The sequence below is a fragment of the Heloderma suspectum genome, chromosome 2 (genome assembly GCF_057233095.1).
Source record: "Heloderma suspectum isolate Gila_16-S chromosome 2, 16-S_ref, whole genome shotgun sequence".
NCBI lineage: Eukaryota > Metazoa > Chordata > Lepidosauria > Squamata > Helodermatidae > Heloderma > Heloderma suspectum.
The window spans coordinates 219,573,946-219,591,729 of NC_139459.1; the positions used below are offsets into that span (position 1 = coordinate 219,573,946).

A 17,784-nucleotide genomic window follows, 5' to 3' on the forward strand; every position below is an offset into this window, starting at 1 on the left:
TCTCCTGCCTTTACTTTGACCCCAAGAACAAACTTCTTCTGTCAGCTGAAGACAAAGGAAAAGCTAATCGAACTAAACAGTAGGCTTGCTTGAAATTTCTAGAGATGTATTTCAGATTATGACTGGAATGTGACTCATTTTTCAGTGAGAAATGTCTGTTTAGTCAGATAATGACCTTGGGAAGCAAGAGACACTTGATCAAAGAAAATCCCACAAAAAATTGGTACCTGGATTCTTTAATCAATGAGCCTCGACTCAATAAAAGTGAATGTAACAAAATTAAGAACTGCATTGCTAGATAAGACCACAGTGTGTCAAGTTCAGTTTTCTGTTTTCATCAACTGCAAGTCAAATGCCTTTGGGAGCTCACAAACAAGACATTCCCTGTGCTAGACATCACCTGAAACTTGTCTCCAGCCTCTGGTATCCAGAGGTATACTATATCTGAATTTGGAGGCTCCGTTTAGCTTCCATGGTTGATAGCCACTGGTAGCCCTATCCTCCATAAATATGTTGAATCCTGTTTTTAAAAGTCATCTAAAGTACTGGCTATCTTCACAGGGTTCCATAAATTAATTACGCACAGTGTGAAAAAAGTAATTTCTTTGGTCAGGTGTGGATGTACTGCCAATCAACTTTGGTAGGTGTTTCAATATGATGAATGAGGAAAATGAACCATCCAGAGAGATTCAGCCATTGGACAGTATAGAAATGTAATAAATAACTATGCTGCATAGCCATTTTGATAATTTTATAAAGCTTTATCATGTCTGCCCACCCCAGTCATCTTTTCTTTTAAACCAAAAGGCCTCAGATGCTTTCCTTTCCTTGTACAAAAGTGCTCCAGGCCTTTGATCATGTTAGGCTGCAATCGTATGCATGTGTACTCCAAAAATTAAGTCCCATCGAAACAAATATCCTATTTGAGACGGGGTAACCAGAACTGAACAGAGTATTCGAAGTAACACAGATGTATATAATGTCATTTATTCTTTCTGTTCCTCACTAATTGGAGAGAGGGGAAAAGAACTGAAATGAGCTAAAGTTGTGTCATCTGTTCCTGCTATGATAGTCAATGTAGAATAAATTCATTCTTGACGCTCTTTCCATATTCATGTCAAATATGGCTGACAGAGTTTTGGAGGATGTGGCATTAGTCCGTGCAAATTGCATGTTTATGTTTTTCTCAAGTTAAATATTTGTTCATTTTATAGGAATTATACTGCTCTTGATAAAATATACATGGACGGGTTCAGTGTTGATGAATGGGTTACAAGATAACTTAGGGAACAATCCTATGGCTGCTAGTCAGCGACTAGACGGCCATAGGATACGTGGTTTCCGGGAACCGACCTTACCCCCCTCCTGCGCTGCTTCACAGGCAGCTCGGAATGGTCCTGTGCTCTGCGCTCGGAAGAGGAGTGCAGAGCAGCGAAAACGGGGCTTTCTGGGGCAGGGAAGGTGGAAATGCTGGTACAACACATCCTATGTGTTGTCTGGCACCTGCTTCCCCCATGCTGCCTTCCCATGGCTAGACAGCCGAAATCGTCTGTCTAGCCACAAATGCAGGGCAGCTGAAGTGCGGAGGGGACGATCCCCTCCATGCTTCTCCTGCTCTGGATTGGATAGGTGGCTGCCTACCCCTATAGGACTGCGCCCTTATTTAGTTAGTGCCTACACGAGAACATTTTAGCAGAGACACAAGGGCATGTTAAAAACTGTTTCTACCTGTCATATATTTGAGAAATGGGTAAGACATGCATATTGAAGGGTAACCAATTCCATCTGCAGACCAGGCAGGGAGGTAATTCCCCCTGCATGCCCTCAATATCTGCTCTGGAGCAGATTTGGGGGACATGGGGGGGGGGCTGCAGGGAGAAGTCTGCTCATGTGATGTTGGATTTCACCCAGAGTTTATATATGACTGTCACAATGTGTGCCCCCTCTGCCAAGGGGAACAGGTCCCTCTGTCGTCTTTCCATCCCCCAAACACTATGGGGACCTCAAAATGCAGAAATTATAGACTTTATTAATTCCTGTTACATCACAGGATCAGTCAAATCAGTAGGTGATTTATTAGAATTATTTCAGTGGGCCTCTATATTTACATCTGCATGCTCATGGTCTAAATATAATTAAACTCTTCCAAATTAAGAAACAGATTTATATCCATCCTCATCTTTCTCAATATTTTAGTTGCTTCCAATTCCTTCTTAAGAACATAAGGAGAGCCATGCTGGATCAGAACAAGGATCCATCTAGTCCAGCATTCTGTTCACACAGTGGCCAACCAGCTGCCCACGGGAAACCCACAAGCAGGACCTTAGTGCAACAGCACCCTCCAGCCCATGTTCCCCAGCAACTGTACAAAGGTGTACAAAGGCTCACTGTGTCTGGTACTGGAGGAAGCACATAGCCATCAGAGTTAGTAGCCATAGATAGCCTTATCCTCCCTGAATTTGTTCAGTCCAAATTGGTGGCCTCCCTACATCTTGTGGAAGTGAGTTCCATAGTTTTAACTGTGCACTGAGTGAAGAAATGCTTCCTTTTATCTGTCCTGAATTTGCCACCAATCTGCTTCATCGGATGACCCCGTGTTGTAGTATTATGAGGGAGAAAAATGTATCCCTGTGCACTTTCTCCACACCATGCATAATTTTGTACACCTCTATCATGTCTCCCCGCACTTGCCATTTTTCTAAACTAAACAATCCCAGAGGTTGTAACCTTTACTCATAGGGCAATTCTTCCAGCTCCTATATCATTTTTGTTGGCTCCGCTTTTCCAGCTCTGTAATATCCTTTTTTAGGCACAGTGACTAGAACTGTACACAGTATTCTAAGTGTGTTTGCACTGTAGGTTTGTATAAGGGGAGCATAATCTTGGAGTTTTATTTTCAATTCCTTTCCTAATTATACCTAACATGGAATTTCTTGCACAACCTCTCATCTCCAAATGATGTAATTTTCACTCTTCACCTTTTCTGCCTGGAGACTACAGGATTACACATAAACTTGAGCCAATGCAATACCGTTGAAGAACACCCAGACAAACACCCAAGATCCTGGATAGCATTAGCAGTAGGGCCAAGAGGCAATCCAAGGGGGTGTGTGTGTGTGTGTGTGTATGTGTATGTTCTAGCACAATTTTGTGATTTTAAATTTACATGCCCCTGTGGATCAGCTAGGACAGTTTCCCCACTCTTTAGGCACCGGAGAGAGGCAGAGCCTTAAGTTGAGCTGGAGCATTTTGGGCACAGAGCCAGTGGTTTCTGGTGAGGCTGGAGCCTAGTACAGAAGCAGTCTATTCACCTGAAGTGGAGAAAAAACACAATGGGGTAAATAAGAGAAATATATATGCTGATAACGAAGAGTCTTGTGGCACCTTAAACACTAACACATTTATTCTGACGCAAGCTTCGGTGGACTTCATCAGATGCAATATGAGCTATTGTCCACAAAAGCTTATGCCAGAATAAAGGTGCAGTCCTATGCACATTTAGACGGGAAAAAGTCCTATAACTCCCAGCATTCCCCAGCCAACCACGCTGGCTGGGCGGTGCAGCGCCTCTTTCTGTCTAAACGCGCAGAGCATTGCGCTCTTCTCATTCTCATGTGGTTTTCCGCCTAGCCCATTTAGCTCTCAGAACGTGGGTCCTTCCACTTCGATGCCCAGTGGTGTGCCTGTCTCTCAAGAACAGCACATCGCCTCGAACCCGACCCCCTTCCACACAGACTGTTCGAGTCCCTTCCTTTGGAAGACGGTATAAGGAGGGGCAGCGAGAACTGGCTGTGAAGGGCGTGAAGGAAACTTCGTAAATCTTGCAGGCAGTTTGGAGGAGAGCTTCAGAGGCCGGGAAGGGAACGGACCTATTTGCGAGTAGAGACACGAATTGATAGAGTTACACAGGCAGGCAGACCAGCGGGTTCCTTCCGAAGCCATTCCCTCCTCCCCCTCTACTGGAGTTTAGCTGTAAAGGAACCATTTAGGTCGGGGTGGGGGGACGACCTGTGGTCTTCCGGCCCCTCCGATGTTGAACTTCAGCTGTCCTCATTCCCAGCCAGACTGGCCAACGGTCAGGGGTGATGAGAGCTGTTGTTGGGCTAACACATCTGGCGGGCCGCAGGATCCTCAACCCTGATTTCGGAAGAGTGACATTTGCTGCGACCCGAGGGGCGGGGCGGGGCGGGGCGGGGCGGGGGTGCTGGGATGATAATCGAAACCAACATTAGCCCCACCGCTAACGTGAAGTGCTGACGGTGGATCCGGCTGCTGGGCTGTCCTTCGCAGTGTCTCAGCCGCGGAATCTCTTCCCCCGCCTCTCAGCATGGGGACAATGAACTGTATTGGTTTTGGCTTCGGCATTTAAAAACAATTTTAAGTAAAAGAAAAAAAAAAAATTTGTAGGACAAATTTTTAAGTGCTTAAACGCCGCCCGTCTCTTTCACGAGTCAAGACCTGGATTGGAAAGAGCGCGACCTCCTTTCTTTGCTACTACCTTCTGCTAGGCGTGGAGCTGGGGCACGCTACTACGGCCACGGCTGTGCTAAAACCTTGGATTTCTTCATTGTTTTCTACGAGCGGTTCTCGTGGGGCGGGGGGAGAGACGGTACAAAGGAACCGGGAAACGCCTTCTCCAGATCCCGTTTAACCATTCGAGCGGGTTGTTCTACTTCCGCCCTATCTCTAGGGGGGGGAGGGGGTCCTTCCGCCAGCGCGCGCGGCACGGCTATTGGCTGGGGAATCCCGGCCTCGGCGCAGAGGCGAGGAAGCGGCTGCTCGAGGCGGGAGCGGCGCGCGCAAGAACGGCCGGAGCTCGAGATGGAGGAGCTGGACGTGGAGCCTTCGGTCACTGTGCGCGGTCGTGTCCTTCTCTCCTGGATGGTTGCGGGAGGCGTTGCGGGAAACGGCAGCTTGAAGAGAGCTGTGCGGGGAGTTAGCCCAGCCTTCCCCAACCTGGCGCCTTCCGGATGGTTTGGACTGCAGCCCCCATCAGCCGCAGCCGGCGTAGCCAGCGGTCAGGAATGCTGGGAGCTGTGGTCCAAAAAAACATCTGGAGCGCCCCGGCTTGGGGAAGGAGACCAGCCGTCGGAATGCGAGGCTTTGCTTTGTTTTTTAATGGAAAGAATTTGCCGCTAAAGGTTGTATTAAACAGAAAAGAAAAGGGGTGTGTGTTTACATACACACGGCACTGTTATCAGAAGCAATAGCATAACAGGGCCTTAAAAAAAAAAATCCTGCCTTTCTTCTGAGGATCTCAAGGGTTGCATCCAATGTTATTCCTACTTAAAGTAGACCCACAGCAATGAATGGGACAAGTCAGGCGAACATTGGATGCAACCCCAAGTCACTGTACCTGGTTTTCTTCCACACCATTTTATCCTCGGAACAGCTCTGTGAGGTAGGTTAAGCTGACAGATTGTATGATTGGAGATTTGAGCCTGGATTGCTTCAGTGCTATTTCAACATTAACCACACGCGTTCACTGATTACACATTTATTTGGTTAATTTAAAAGATTTATACCCTGAATTTGCATCCAGTTAACTCCAAGGCAGTTTATAAGGAACTAAAACAAACACCCAGTGGGTGCAGCCAGAAGGCCTTCCACTTGCTTCTACAGTCTCAGGCCAACTGGCAGTTGGAGCTGATTGTTCTTTCCGGTGGCGTGGAAAGGGTCAGCAAGCTCCTTGTAGCTGCTCCAGCTTTAGCTAATGTTTGGAGCCAGGCTGGTCGTTCCCTTCTTCCTGGGAGGCAGGGGCTCCAACCTCCTGGTGGCCCTTGGCCACCTGCTTGATGGTAGAGGCCAGAGTGTTGAACACATAACTTCTGCAGTCTACAGGGCAATGTGATATGCAGGATTTTAAGTTGCACAGCTCTCTTCCTCTGGCTGGGAATGGGCATAGTGTTGAGCTTTTCCGCACTTTATTTCAGTCTTATGACATAATGATGGAAGCTTTTCCAGATAAATTGGGTTAAAATCATGCTCTTACATACATCCTATATACGATTATATCAATTCATACAAAATTCAGTACTAAGGATTTTTTTTCTAATTTTCCAAGAGAATGGAGTGGAGAGTGTGCAAAAACAAGCTGGTACTAACTTGAGTGTGCTGCTGAGCAAATAGACAAAACTTTGGTGGTAGTCTTACACAAAAAGCCCATTAAAAGTCAAGTAGCAACTCTTAAGCTGTGGATGCGTATAACAGTATGGATGATGCTCTGCAGGAGGTTTGACAGTTTCAGAAGAAATAGGGTCAAGTGTTTGGCAGATGGTGAGAGACGGAAGACACAGGGATAGAGGCAGAATGGATAGTCCAATTCATAACTAATGCTCACACATTCAATCAATACATGAGCAGGCATGCACTAATTAGCCTTGCATACACCGACTTGCTTTACTTCCTGATATCCACACATACTGCACAAATATCTGCAGAGAGGAAGCTTTGTGTACAACTGTACATGCGAAGGCTTCATCTCTGCAGATGTATGTGCAATACGTGCAGATGTGAAGGGGTGGGGCGAGCCAGCGCGCACAGCATCGGCAATGGGGCTGTTGGCAGAACACTGCTCAGCGTTGATCACATGAGAAGTTTTTTTGAAAAGGGTTACTCTCTTCATTCATTCCAGATTTTGCTGCTGCCAGTGTGTGTAATTCCAGTTGTATTTAATCCTTTTTAAAAGTATAATTTGTAAAAGATGATGTGTCTTTTGATTTAAGCAGTGTTTTCAAATTTGCCTGTCCTATTCTTTCCTTTTTTAAAAAACAGTTGATTCCAGGAGTGAACTCTGACAACAAACAATTATGTTTTGAGTGGGGACCTGGGGAGATGCTGGTGTGTGAAACATTGTTTGGATCAGCAGGTTGGCAACATCTGTTATTAATATGCATGCTTTTTTAATGAATTCATGATGATCAATAGACCAAAGCAAGGTGGTGTACCTTAGCCCTTTTGGAGCAGGCCTGGCTCCAGGTTTTTCTTGGCCCTTGGGTAACAGAATGTTAGTGGGGCTGCTAACATTCATGCTAACACCACCCCTTCTTCCTCTAACCACCTTACATCTTTGGCCCCTCCTCCTTTAAACAAAATCGTCTTACAAATATTAAACAGGAATTGTAATGATATCTTATAGTGGACAGGGACTTTTCTGCAAAAGCACTCAATGAAACACTTGCTGGTCCAGACCCTGAACCAAAATGAAGAACAACTTGTAAATTTGTATTACTAATTTCACTGTATTTGTATTTATAAGTATTTCAACCTGGCATGGCTTGAAGGTTATAATTACCAAGCAAAAGCACACTTACTAGGGATAAGCCTTCTGTTTAAAACAGTAGGACGTACATCTGAATAAATGTGTGTAGGATTGCACTGCACTATAATACTGATAGGTTTTCATAAATAATAACTGAAAAGCTTTGCTCCATTCAGTGGATATGAAGCACAATGTCTACATTTTGAGGTATGCTTACACCTTTTCCCCCTTGACTTTCCCTTCCTGTGGCAATCTTGTATGCCTTTTCTCTCTCTCCCCCAGCCCCTTCTAGCTCTCCTTTGTGTTCTCCCCTCTCTTAGCGAGAGATAGCAACTTCCAAGATGCACCCTTGGGTCAAAGTGGGAGTTGTCCATAGAAAGCAGCAGACAAGATCCTACTATATTTGTGATTGGGAAGCTGGTGTCCCATTCCCTCTGTCCCCTGAAACAAAGACAAGAAAGCAGCACTCTTTCTAGCTTGGGTCTTATTTAGTGTACAACTTTTTAAATTTTAAAAGCACAACATATCTGCATGAAGTCAATGTAGCAGGCGGCTACATTGACTGAGTGCTGGATTTGACCTGGGGGGCATTTTGAGGGAACAATTTAAGTAGATCTACCTTTATTGCAACCTTTGTATGGGACTACGTTGCAGGAGTGTCGTATGATACCGTTTTAGCCCAACTTGAAACATGGGGATAAAAGCACTGGAAAACACTGCAGGGTTGTTGTAAGCCACTCTCTCAGCCTGGCCCCTATCCTGCAGTATTCAGCATGAGTGTACACTGCAGGGCTGTTACCCACGCCCATCCCCCAGCTACAGCCCCTTCCAACCTGCAGTTTGGAAATAGTGAACTGCATTTGCCTTGGGATTTGTACTAGCAGGTCAGTGAGCTGAAAAATACAAAAACAAAATATTAACACTTCATAAGAACTGAATTGGAAAGAGCAGTAACTCCTCTCCTTGCTGCTGCCTTTTGCTTAGTAGGGTGGATGAACATGCTGGTGCACAGTCACATTACAATTTTGGAATTCTCCATTTAATTCTATGAGCAACTTGCTCCTCCACATGCTGGAGATTTAAAAATGTTTTCTCAATCATTGTGAACCAGGAAGTGACCTATCTACGCAATAAGATCACTATGATTTTTCTCTCTGTGTGTCCCTCCCTCTCCTTCCATCAACTTTCCAAGGAAGTCCTGCTGAATTCAAGAGGTTTTTAAAATAAATTAATGTATACATAAGAACAAATTGACTGACTCCCTATCAGTGCTTGCTTAGTAGATAGGGAATACGTGCCACCTAACTTAGGGGGACTTGCAGACATACTAGAACTGGCACCATCAGTCCAGCTCCCCAAAGATGCTAATTCTTCAGAGGTGCAAGAAGTACGTAGCAGACCTGCCTTCCCTGTCCCATTGAACTCAATGAGGCTTCTGAGTAGACATATAAAATATTCTGCTGCAAGAGCATGAGGGATGCTCTTATACACATTCACATATTTCTGCTCTCTGTGCCCCCTGCCCTGGAAGGGGAGCCCCATGATGGAAAGAGCTGCTGCAGCTCCCCATCATGTACATATATGCCTTGCCTCCTTTCTTTGTACCCTTCATCTCAGTGTCTCTCTACACTTGGCGGCCTGGGAACAGCTTATCTACAATGCTTTGAAGCAGCCCAGCTATTGTGGAAATGCCCTCATCTCTTCAGCACACTTCTAATGCCCTGCAGGTGCTCACGCTGGCCCCAATACCCAAGAGTGACATTAGCAGCAGGTGCTGAGAGCCAGGCAGCCTTGCATTAGCCTGGTGCTCCCTTGGGGGTGGGGGCTTCCCTGCTGAGCTCCCCACACCTTAAAGCATCGTTGCTATAGACAGCTACAAGCAGATCAGGTCCAGCAGTGAGACCTCCTGAGGGCATGGGTTGTCACCTGCAGCCCAATGGTGCTGCCCTGGTTTTGTAGTGTTGCAGAAGAGCTGAATTTGATGGGCAGGAGTGTTCCAAGTTGGCTAGAGAAGTTAGACTCAGTTAGGGAAGAAAGATTAGTTAGAGTAGGGCGAGAGAGAAAAGGAGTACTTCTAAACAGAGTTTTTTTCAATTAGTGAGTTATTGTTATTAATATTTTATAGGGATGATTGGCTAATAAGACAATGTCTATTTAATTTTTCAATGATTATTTACTAGAAGGTGGATCCAACTTCCTCATTGTGCCTGCAGAATGGATATCCCTAGTGGAATGGGACATCCTCTCCTCCCTGCAGTCCCCCGTGCCCCCTCCAAATTTGCTCCAGAGGGTTGGGGGTCACAATGAGAACGCTGGATCCAACACAATAGTTAATAAGACAATGTCTGTTTAATTTTTTAATAATTATTTACAGGAACTTTGCCATTCAGCTGTCCTTGCCTCTTCCATGTATCTGGAAGTAGAATTGCTACCTGGACGTCTAGCAGGTCGACAGTTAACACATTAATGTATATTAAAGTCCTTTTGAGACTAACCTCAACTGTCAGTGCAGGGAACATCAGTGAATTCCAGCCCCAAACCTCATTTATGCAACACTCACGCAGCTTAATTTGCTTCAAGGATCTATATGGTTTAATGGTTGGGTTCTAAATTATGGAGATCTGTTTTTCTGTTTACATGTAGAGCTTGGTGGGTTTTGTGGGAGATTTGTAGAAGATTCTCTGCTTACTGTGTCAAAGGCACCAGATGTGGTTCTGTCTCTGAAGCTGGGGCCTGATCATCACCTGGCTGGGAGATCTTGTGGAAATCCTATATACATGCCCCTGAATTCTTTGAAGGATCTCTAAGATAGAAATGTAATAGACAGGAGATTGTTCAGATGTTTGTGGTAGCGGTTTCCAAACTATGTCCCACAAAACCTGGAGAGCCGCAAGTTCCCCACCCCTGTGATAAACCATTATGGGAAAGATTCCACGAAGGTAGGAAATTGAAAACATCTGGCCCTAGACTGGTGGTTGCAGCATTCACACACTTCCCTTCACATAATGTGCATGAAACTGAGGTGTTTTGTACATGTTATTTCATAAATCAGACTGATAAATTTATTGAAGCATAGGCATTATTTAGTAACTTCTGGAATAAGTTTAACGACAATGTACAACCATATGTCTTTGATTCAAAGTCATAATGTTATGTCCTTTCAGTTGCTAAAGTTTTGAATCACGATGTAAAATTGTTACTTTATATTTTAATTTTAGAAAGAATAAATGGTGACGCTTCTCCTGTAGTCAGGATATCGGGATATGTGGAATGCAAAGGCTCCACGATAACTTCGGAATTCTTACCATGTCCTACTGTGCCATGAGGCTGACACTTGCATTACTCCCATTGTGGATTAATAGTGTTTGGCTGTGTTTTTCTACTAAAACTTTTCTGTGGTTTGTTTCAGAGTGTAAAGAGAAAAGGCCAGGCTGTCCATATGTCTATGTTATTCGCAAAGATCAAGACATATACTCTCAAACTTTGCGGAAACTTTTCAATGAATCACATGGAATCTTTGTTGGGCTCCAGAAGGATGAGAAAGAAAAGGTTGGGAAGTCAAGGACAGTACAGTAAGTGATCTAAAGATCTTGATGCTGCGAAACTATCCAAACAGGATCAGGGGTCTATAGTAATTTGTTCTTTGATTTGCCACCCTGTTCACGTTAACCTAGGTTTAAGTCCCAGTATGTTCAGTGAGGCTTACTCTAGATGAGTGTGCACAAAATTGGAGCCTCAGCATGTTAATCAGCTTATTTGATCTGGATGTTTACCTTATTCTTCTGTAGCTCCTATTTTGGTGAATGTGTATTCATTTGCTGACAAAAAGGAGGACTGGAACACCGATGTAATGCTTGGAAGTACAATTGTGGCAACTGAGAGCACGCTTGCTTCATACTTCTGTCAAAGCACATGGTGTTTGGCAAGGGGCTCGTCATAATCCTTTTAAAAGAAATTCTAATCAGGTTCTTCTACATTCGGCAGATTGGTTCGAGTGAGCAAAAACTACCGCTCAGTCATAAGAGCCTGCATGGAAGATTCACATCAGATGGCTAGTAAGTTTTTGTACACTGTTAATGTGAAATCCACTGTGCTTGAGTCCATAATGGATAATTTTAAAGGTAATCTGAATGACTCATGAAATTGAACTGGTGTCTGCAAACATGTCTTCTCAAAGTCAAGTCAGTTTGTAAATCTCTTAGATCTCATTCCAGGATTGCTCAACAAATTACTCCACTGGGACTCGGATGATTGTATTAATGGTGGTCTAAGAGTAGGATTAAGAACTACAGCCTTTTGAATGTAGCTAATAATGGTGATAATTAAGCACACAGAAGAATGTACAGATCTCTCTGTGTGGTAAATCTGGAATAAAAATGGTTTGTTTTGGTTCATTGAGTTTGGGAAAAGGAGAAAACCCTGACTGATGTATTTTTCTCTTGTTAGCTTCTACACGGGACCCAATAATGCACATGCACCACAGTACCCAGGTAACCTAAATATTTTTTTTGTCACACTTGAGAATAATCTTCTGCTAGCATCTTCCACAGATTTTTCCAGAATTGATACATTCTGATTAATTAGCTTTTTCGATTCTTTTGGAATATTAGCCAGAGATTATTGTTCCTGTTGCAATAGGCACAATTATCTGCTTACAAAGAATTAAATGGTGCTTGTGGAAGAATCTGTGTGCTCTGTTAAAATTCTTCATTCTATCTAAGGTCCTGTGTACCTGAAACTTCTAATGATGAATCTCTCCTTCAAAATATCTTGTGGCAAAATCTTCCGAAGGAATTATCTGGCATTTATCCACCTTTTCTTTGGTGTGCTACTATATTCAGAGGTCCACAAATTTTGACTGTCCTTGGTAGCCAGCCAAAATTGGGGTCTAACATGGTGCTGCATTTCAGAGGCACTCAAGCCACCTCCGAAGAACAGCGTAACTCTGTGGATAAACCCACTTCCCAGTTCCAAGCTACAGACGAGGGCAGGCACCAGAGTGGGGAGGACACTTACCATAGTGAACAAATTTTTGGAGCCCTGACTGTATGTGGTGCTTGTCCTCTGAAACTTTCTGAATCCAAATACTTACAGTATAAAAGCAGATTCCCAAATTCTTATTTTAATAGCATCTTCTTTGTACACAGCAGAAGTCATTTGAACAGTGTTAGGATATTTGACTATTGATACTCATGCTATGATGACTCCAAGCTCAAAACATTAGAAGGAGCGTCCCCCTTAAATTGGTGTCTGTCTTTCCCAGGTCTCCATTCTGTCTGCGATGGAATTGATCTGGAATCTATGTGAAATCATGTTTATTGAAGCAGCACCAGGTAAAAATTGAAGTCAAAATGGAACACTTGTGTTGGCATGCTTCTTTTTCAGAAATGCGTATGCTGCCGTTAGGAGTTGGATAGCTTTATAAAAATGGTAAAAGGGAAGGCAATGATCTCAAGAGTGCCATTACTGCCCCTTTCTGCCTTAAGCAAGAAATACCTCCTGTCTCTTGAATTTAATACTGACTTTGCATTTCTTATATTGATGGCTGCATTTTTCTCTTGTTGCTCAAATGTTAAGGAAAACAGATGCTAAACAAAAATGCCTTCTGAACTTGAGTTTCATGTAAACTGAAGTATAAAATGTCAAATCTGCAACAGTAATACATCAAGAGAATTCAGTATTCTCTGTTGCTCTAGCCCTTATGCTGCCATAAGACCACTTCTCAGAAGACTGATTTGTTAACTTGGACATTACTGCATCTACCTAAAGCTCAGAGTCAGAGGTGGCTGAAGGATCTGAGGCTGCTGTGCCACCAGTTGAGGAATCAAACTGGATTCCTGAACTTGAAGCTAGTAGCCAGGACCCTTGCAGACACCTTTCCCTGAGCAGTCACGTACCTCCTTCTCCACTGCATCTGCTCATCAATCAACAGCACAGGAAGCACACTAGGCAGGAGGCCACAAAAAGCAGAAGTGTTCACCTTCAGGTTAGGGGGTTGGCCCTTTAAGGATTCACACTGTCCAGGTGGTGGTGGTGGGGGATTTGGGCGGGGGGAGTCTGGATGGAGGGACTCGTAAGGCTTCACTCTGTGGCCTGATCAGAGGTTGTGAGTGTGATGTGCAAACCCGGACTGATGGGTTGTTTAGGGGGCTAACAACTCAGTGGTTAAACCATGGTTTGTTGTGGGTTAACCACTAGGTTGTTAAGCCCCCAATCAACCAGGTGGTTCAGGCTCACACGTCATACTGAGAAGCTCCGATTGGGCTGATCAGAGGTTGTTCACAGAAAACAGAAGCGGTTCACATGCAGCGTGCATTCCAGCAAATTGTGGGTTAATTAACCCATGGTTTGCTACCATGATGTATGAACTGGCCCTGCCTTTAGCCTTTATTGAGCATATTGCTCACTTGGAGCTTTCCATGGTGCTGCAACCACTGCTTTGCGTCCTGCTCCAACTAGTTTTGTTTCTCTGCTATGCAAAACACAGAGTTGACATAAGAGAGAAGTCAAGCAAGCAATTTCAAGCACAGTTTTACTGGGCAAACATGGATTTTCCAGAGAGAAGTCAGAGGATTAGCCAAGGTCAAACACACAGGATATCAGTCAAGCAGAATCAAAGCTGAGAAGGCAGTGTCAGGCAGAAGTACAAAGATCAGTAACACAGAGGCGCAAATGTGAGTCAAGGTCAGGGAACAAGATCCCAGGCACAAGGAGCTGAAGAAACAGCATTGTTTTCAGCAAAGGCTAGCCTGATAATGCAGACTTAAATTACCAGCGACTGAGACCCAAATCTGTCTGATCTGGGGTGATCAGTCCCAATCAGACCTGGGATTGAAAAAGAGCTGAAGTCATGAGGCTGCACACAGGAACTCTTCTACTCTTACATTGCTTATTAATTACACCAAATGCATATAGAAATGTGCACTTCAAATCACAGATATCAGATATCCTATAAATAGAATTTGGTCCCTATCCATTCCTACTCACTGCTTACTGCAGTGGGAGGCCAGCCCCATGCAGTGAGGCTTTGCTCTGGAGATGGTGGGGTCTCAAAATGCGCACCTTCTTGATGGGTTGAGAATTCAGAATTGGGCTGATCTCAAGCCCACTTGTATGTCCATCAGTCCAAAGTCATCACATGGCTATTGACCCTTAGTCCACTGACCTGGCATTAGCGGTTTGGCTGTTGGCCCACATCTGTTAATCCACTGTCACTGCAGTCTCTCACAGATGTTTGACCACTGGCTGATAAGTCAAAGGACGATCTTATTGCTGAGGGTGCAATGCTCCGGGGTGAGCCGCCCATGGACCTAATTGTTATTCCACAGGATGTTACAAGGGCTATTTTGAGCCATCGTTCTACAGGACGCTGTAACTGCTGACATGGCACTTGCTGATCTCAGACTGTGAGGGCCTCTTCACCCAGTTTGCAGAAGTGCTTGTGGGATGATTTCTGAGACCTCTTATACTCCATAGCTCATGGCCTTGCTGGAACCCATCATTATTCATACTACAGGAATCCATTCACCTAAAATCTAATATAAAATATGGATACAGAAATGCTGATACATACATGATAACAAATACAACCAAATGTAACACACAAAATGCAGTGCCTAGTGTCACAAGCCTCCTGAACCTCACCCAGTGCTCATCTGCAGAATATTACAAGTTCTCTCCTCTTGAGTCCTTTGGAGTCAGGTATGTCTTCTTAAAGGAGCCCTACTGATACGTCTCCTAAAACGACAACGCTGTCTGGGACTGGGATGGTCATTCAGCCTCTGTCTCTGAAGCAGAGCTCCCTTCTTCATGTGGGGATAGGCCTGTGGTCCTCTCCCCTGAGGGCCCAGGCTCCCCCAGGTCTCCTGCTTTGGATGGCTCAATGGCATCATCCGTCTCTGGGAGCTCTAGTTCCTCCTCCTTGGAGTTCTCCAGCAGGGGCATGACACCTTGTGAGTATCTGCTGCGGATGGATCGGGACAGTCCCTCTTATATATGAGTCCACATGGGTTGGGGAAACAGATTGGGAGTAGCTTCTCATAGTATGTATGCCCAGCAAGTTAGTCACAGGTGGGCTTGTTACAGGTAATACACCGTTCTATATAAAGGGATACCTTCTGTGTCAGAAATTCATCTCATGTGAAGTTGCTTGTAGTTAACTATTATGAAAGGAGTGACATCTTCCAAGAATAGTAGCTAAGACTGAGCAGACATAATTTGTTCTGAGGGCTAGAATGTAGATTAAAGGGCGAGGAAGGAGTAAGACCATGCAAGGCTGTGAGTTGGTGTTTTTTAAGGTGCCTGGGGAAGCATAATTCCTTAAGCCCAAATATGTGTGCATACATCCTAGAACAAGAATGTGAGATTTAAGACCAAGCAGGAACATTAATAGAAATTATTTTTTTTCCTAGCTGGTTCTCTTCTGTGTCACCTTCTTGACTGGGTTCGTCTTCATGTGTGTGACGTGGACAACATGGTTTGTGACCTTCTGAGGAGTGAAAGTCCAGCAAAACATGAAAACTTCTGGAATGTGGTAAGTGGGAAATGTTCTTTTCCAGAGAGCATGTATGCTTGCTTTCTGTGCTTCAGCGTTTGCTTGGAAAGATGTCTCGTTGGACCAGATACTTTCCTAAAGGTGTGATAATTTCAGTTTATATCAAACGGAATCATCCCACGGAAGGAAAGGGATGAGTGAGTAAGTGTGAGTTAGAAGCCCTGTACACCAAGCATTTTTATGGTCTGATATCGTGAGACATTTTGCCAGTGAAACAAGCTTGAAGACCGAGTTCAAGACTGTGGTTTGTAGCTTTGTAACTGAAATATATGTAGACCCAGGGTGCACCATGAAGCTGCATGTTATCTACCATCACCATGGTCGGCCATGCATGGTGGTGGTGGGCTGTTTTGCGATGAATACAGGAATGGTGGCCTTTCTGCCACCAGAGAGTTACTTACATCAGTGCAACTTTATGTGCATGCAAGGACTGATTAGCCCTACTTGTCTTGTTTAAGATGCTGCTCTAGTTATTTTGTTATAAGCTTCTATATGTGCCACTGCAGCACTGTATGCATATAGGTTTGGTGTTAGTATTAATATGTAGGTGATTTCTCAGATTCAGCTCCATACTTTGCTAAAACAAATCTTGGGCTTTTTTGCAGATAACTATCTTTGTGCTTCAAGGCCGGATGGATGAGGCTCGACAACTGCTCTCGAAGGAAGCCAATACCAATCCCACTTCAGTGAGCATGTGCAAGATTTTGGATGAGTTGATGAAGAAGATGCCTGTTCTCTGTGTATGTAGGCTGTAGTTTTTCCATACAGTTCTACTTGGCTCATATTAGCAGGGATGCGTTCACAACCGTTCTGTCTACTTTGACTAGAAGGAAATTTCCAATATCTCCAGCAGAGGTCTTCCCTGCCACACTATATGACATCTTTTTAAACTGGAGATTTGGAGATTGAAACCGGATGGCCTTGTAGGTCCCTTCCAACCCTGCTATTCTATGATTCTATGATTCTAGTTTCTTTGTTGTAAGAAATAAGTTTCTTTTGTGTCTGTGAAATAATCTTATAACCATATTTGATGCAGCTTCAAGAAGAGTGTTGCTTCTGGGCTTTAGCTATGATCCTATGTATTTGGAAAGAAGTTGCATTAAAATTACTGACATTAGTTCTGTATAAATGTAGACAGAGGTGTTTGTCAGCAGAATGTTGTCCTGCTTGTTCTTTTCCAAGAGAAAAGGTCTCTAATACTTTGGAGTTTCAACTTGTGTGCCCCTTTCATTGGGTAAAACAAGCATTTAAACTATTTCTGTTTTTATGGGAAGTTTTGAAAGCACAGTGATTACGATTTTAGAGATATTTTCCCTTAGGAAACAAAATTGCATCCTTGTATATCCCCTTCCAGCCTGGCAACACCCAGACTTTGACAGAGATGGAGCTGAAATGGCAGCATTGGCATGAAGAATGTCAGCGGTTCCTGAGAGATGGGACATTTGCTTCTAACCCTCATATGGAAACCCTCTGCAAGGTGTGTAGGATCTTAGGATGAAGGATTGTGTGTGAGCCATTGGTGGGTTTAAAGCAGTTTGGGGTACAGGTTTTGTAATGTGTCTGTTGTCATGAAGCATTCAAGGAAGATGTTTGGGGCTGAACTCTTTAGATCTGTTCTCTTTTCTGTCATTGTGTGATCTTGGACAAGTCGTGACTACATTAGTATCTTGACTTCATCCATTTGTAAGAGAGTAATAAACTGAATGTACGGGCTGAGATTAGGTGTATTTGTGTAGGGGGTTATATTAGATTGATTGGGTCCCTATTCCAAAGTTGGGGGAGTTAAAGGCTCTGAAGGGTGATCTATAAAATCGTATAAATCTTGTTCCTAAAGCTGAACATCTAATAACAAGTACACTACGTGGCTGCTTATTAAGTGATCATCTCTGCTGAAAGGTGGTGTTGCTAATAAAATTTGGTCCTATTTGATCACAAGTATGGATCTTGTGCAATAGCAATCCCAAGCAAA

General features: G+C 43.9%; 1 protein-coding gene across 2 annotated transcripts in view; it reads left to right on the forward strand.

The window, feature by feature from the left end:
* The first annotated feature begins 4,757 nt into the window (after positions 1-4,757).
* Positions 4,758-17,784, forward strand: part of NUP85 (nucleoporin 85) — a 31,875-nt gene continuing 18,848 nt past the window's right edge. The window contains exons 1-9 of one of the 2 annotated variants that reach the window (XM_084838038.1): positions 4,758-4,854; positions 6,775-6,868; positions 10,671-10,833; positions 11,246-11,316; positions 11,708-11,751; positions 12,525-12,594; positions 15,673-15,794; positions 16,421-16,555; positions 17,170-17,292. In XM_084838038.1, coding sequence (XP_084694164.1) covers positions 4,822-4,854; positions 6,775-6,868; positions 10,671-10,833; positions 11,246-11,316; positions 11,708-11,751; positions 12,525-12,594; positions 15,673-15,794; positions 16,421-16,555; positions 17,170-17,292 — 855 coding nt within the window. In that variant the 5' untranslated portion in view covers positions 4,758-4,821. Of the gene's footprint in view, positions 4,855-6,774; positions 6,869-10,448; positions 10,834-11,245; positions 11,317-11,707; positions 11,752-12,524; positions 12,595-15,672; positions 15,795-16,420; positions 16,556-17,169; positions 17,293-17,784 lie in introns of those variants that run through there. The other variant, XM_084838037.1, reaches the window with a different exon arrangement.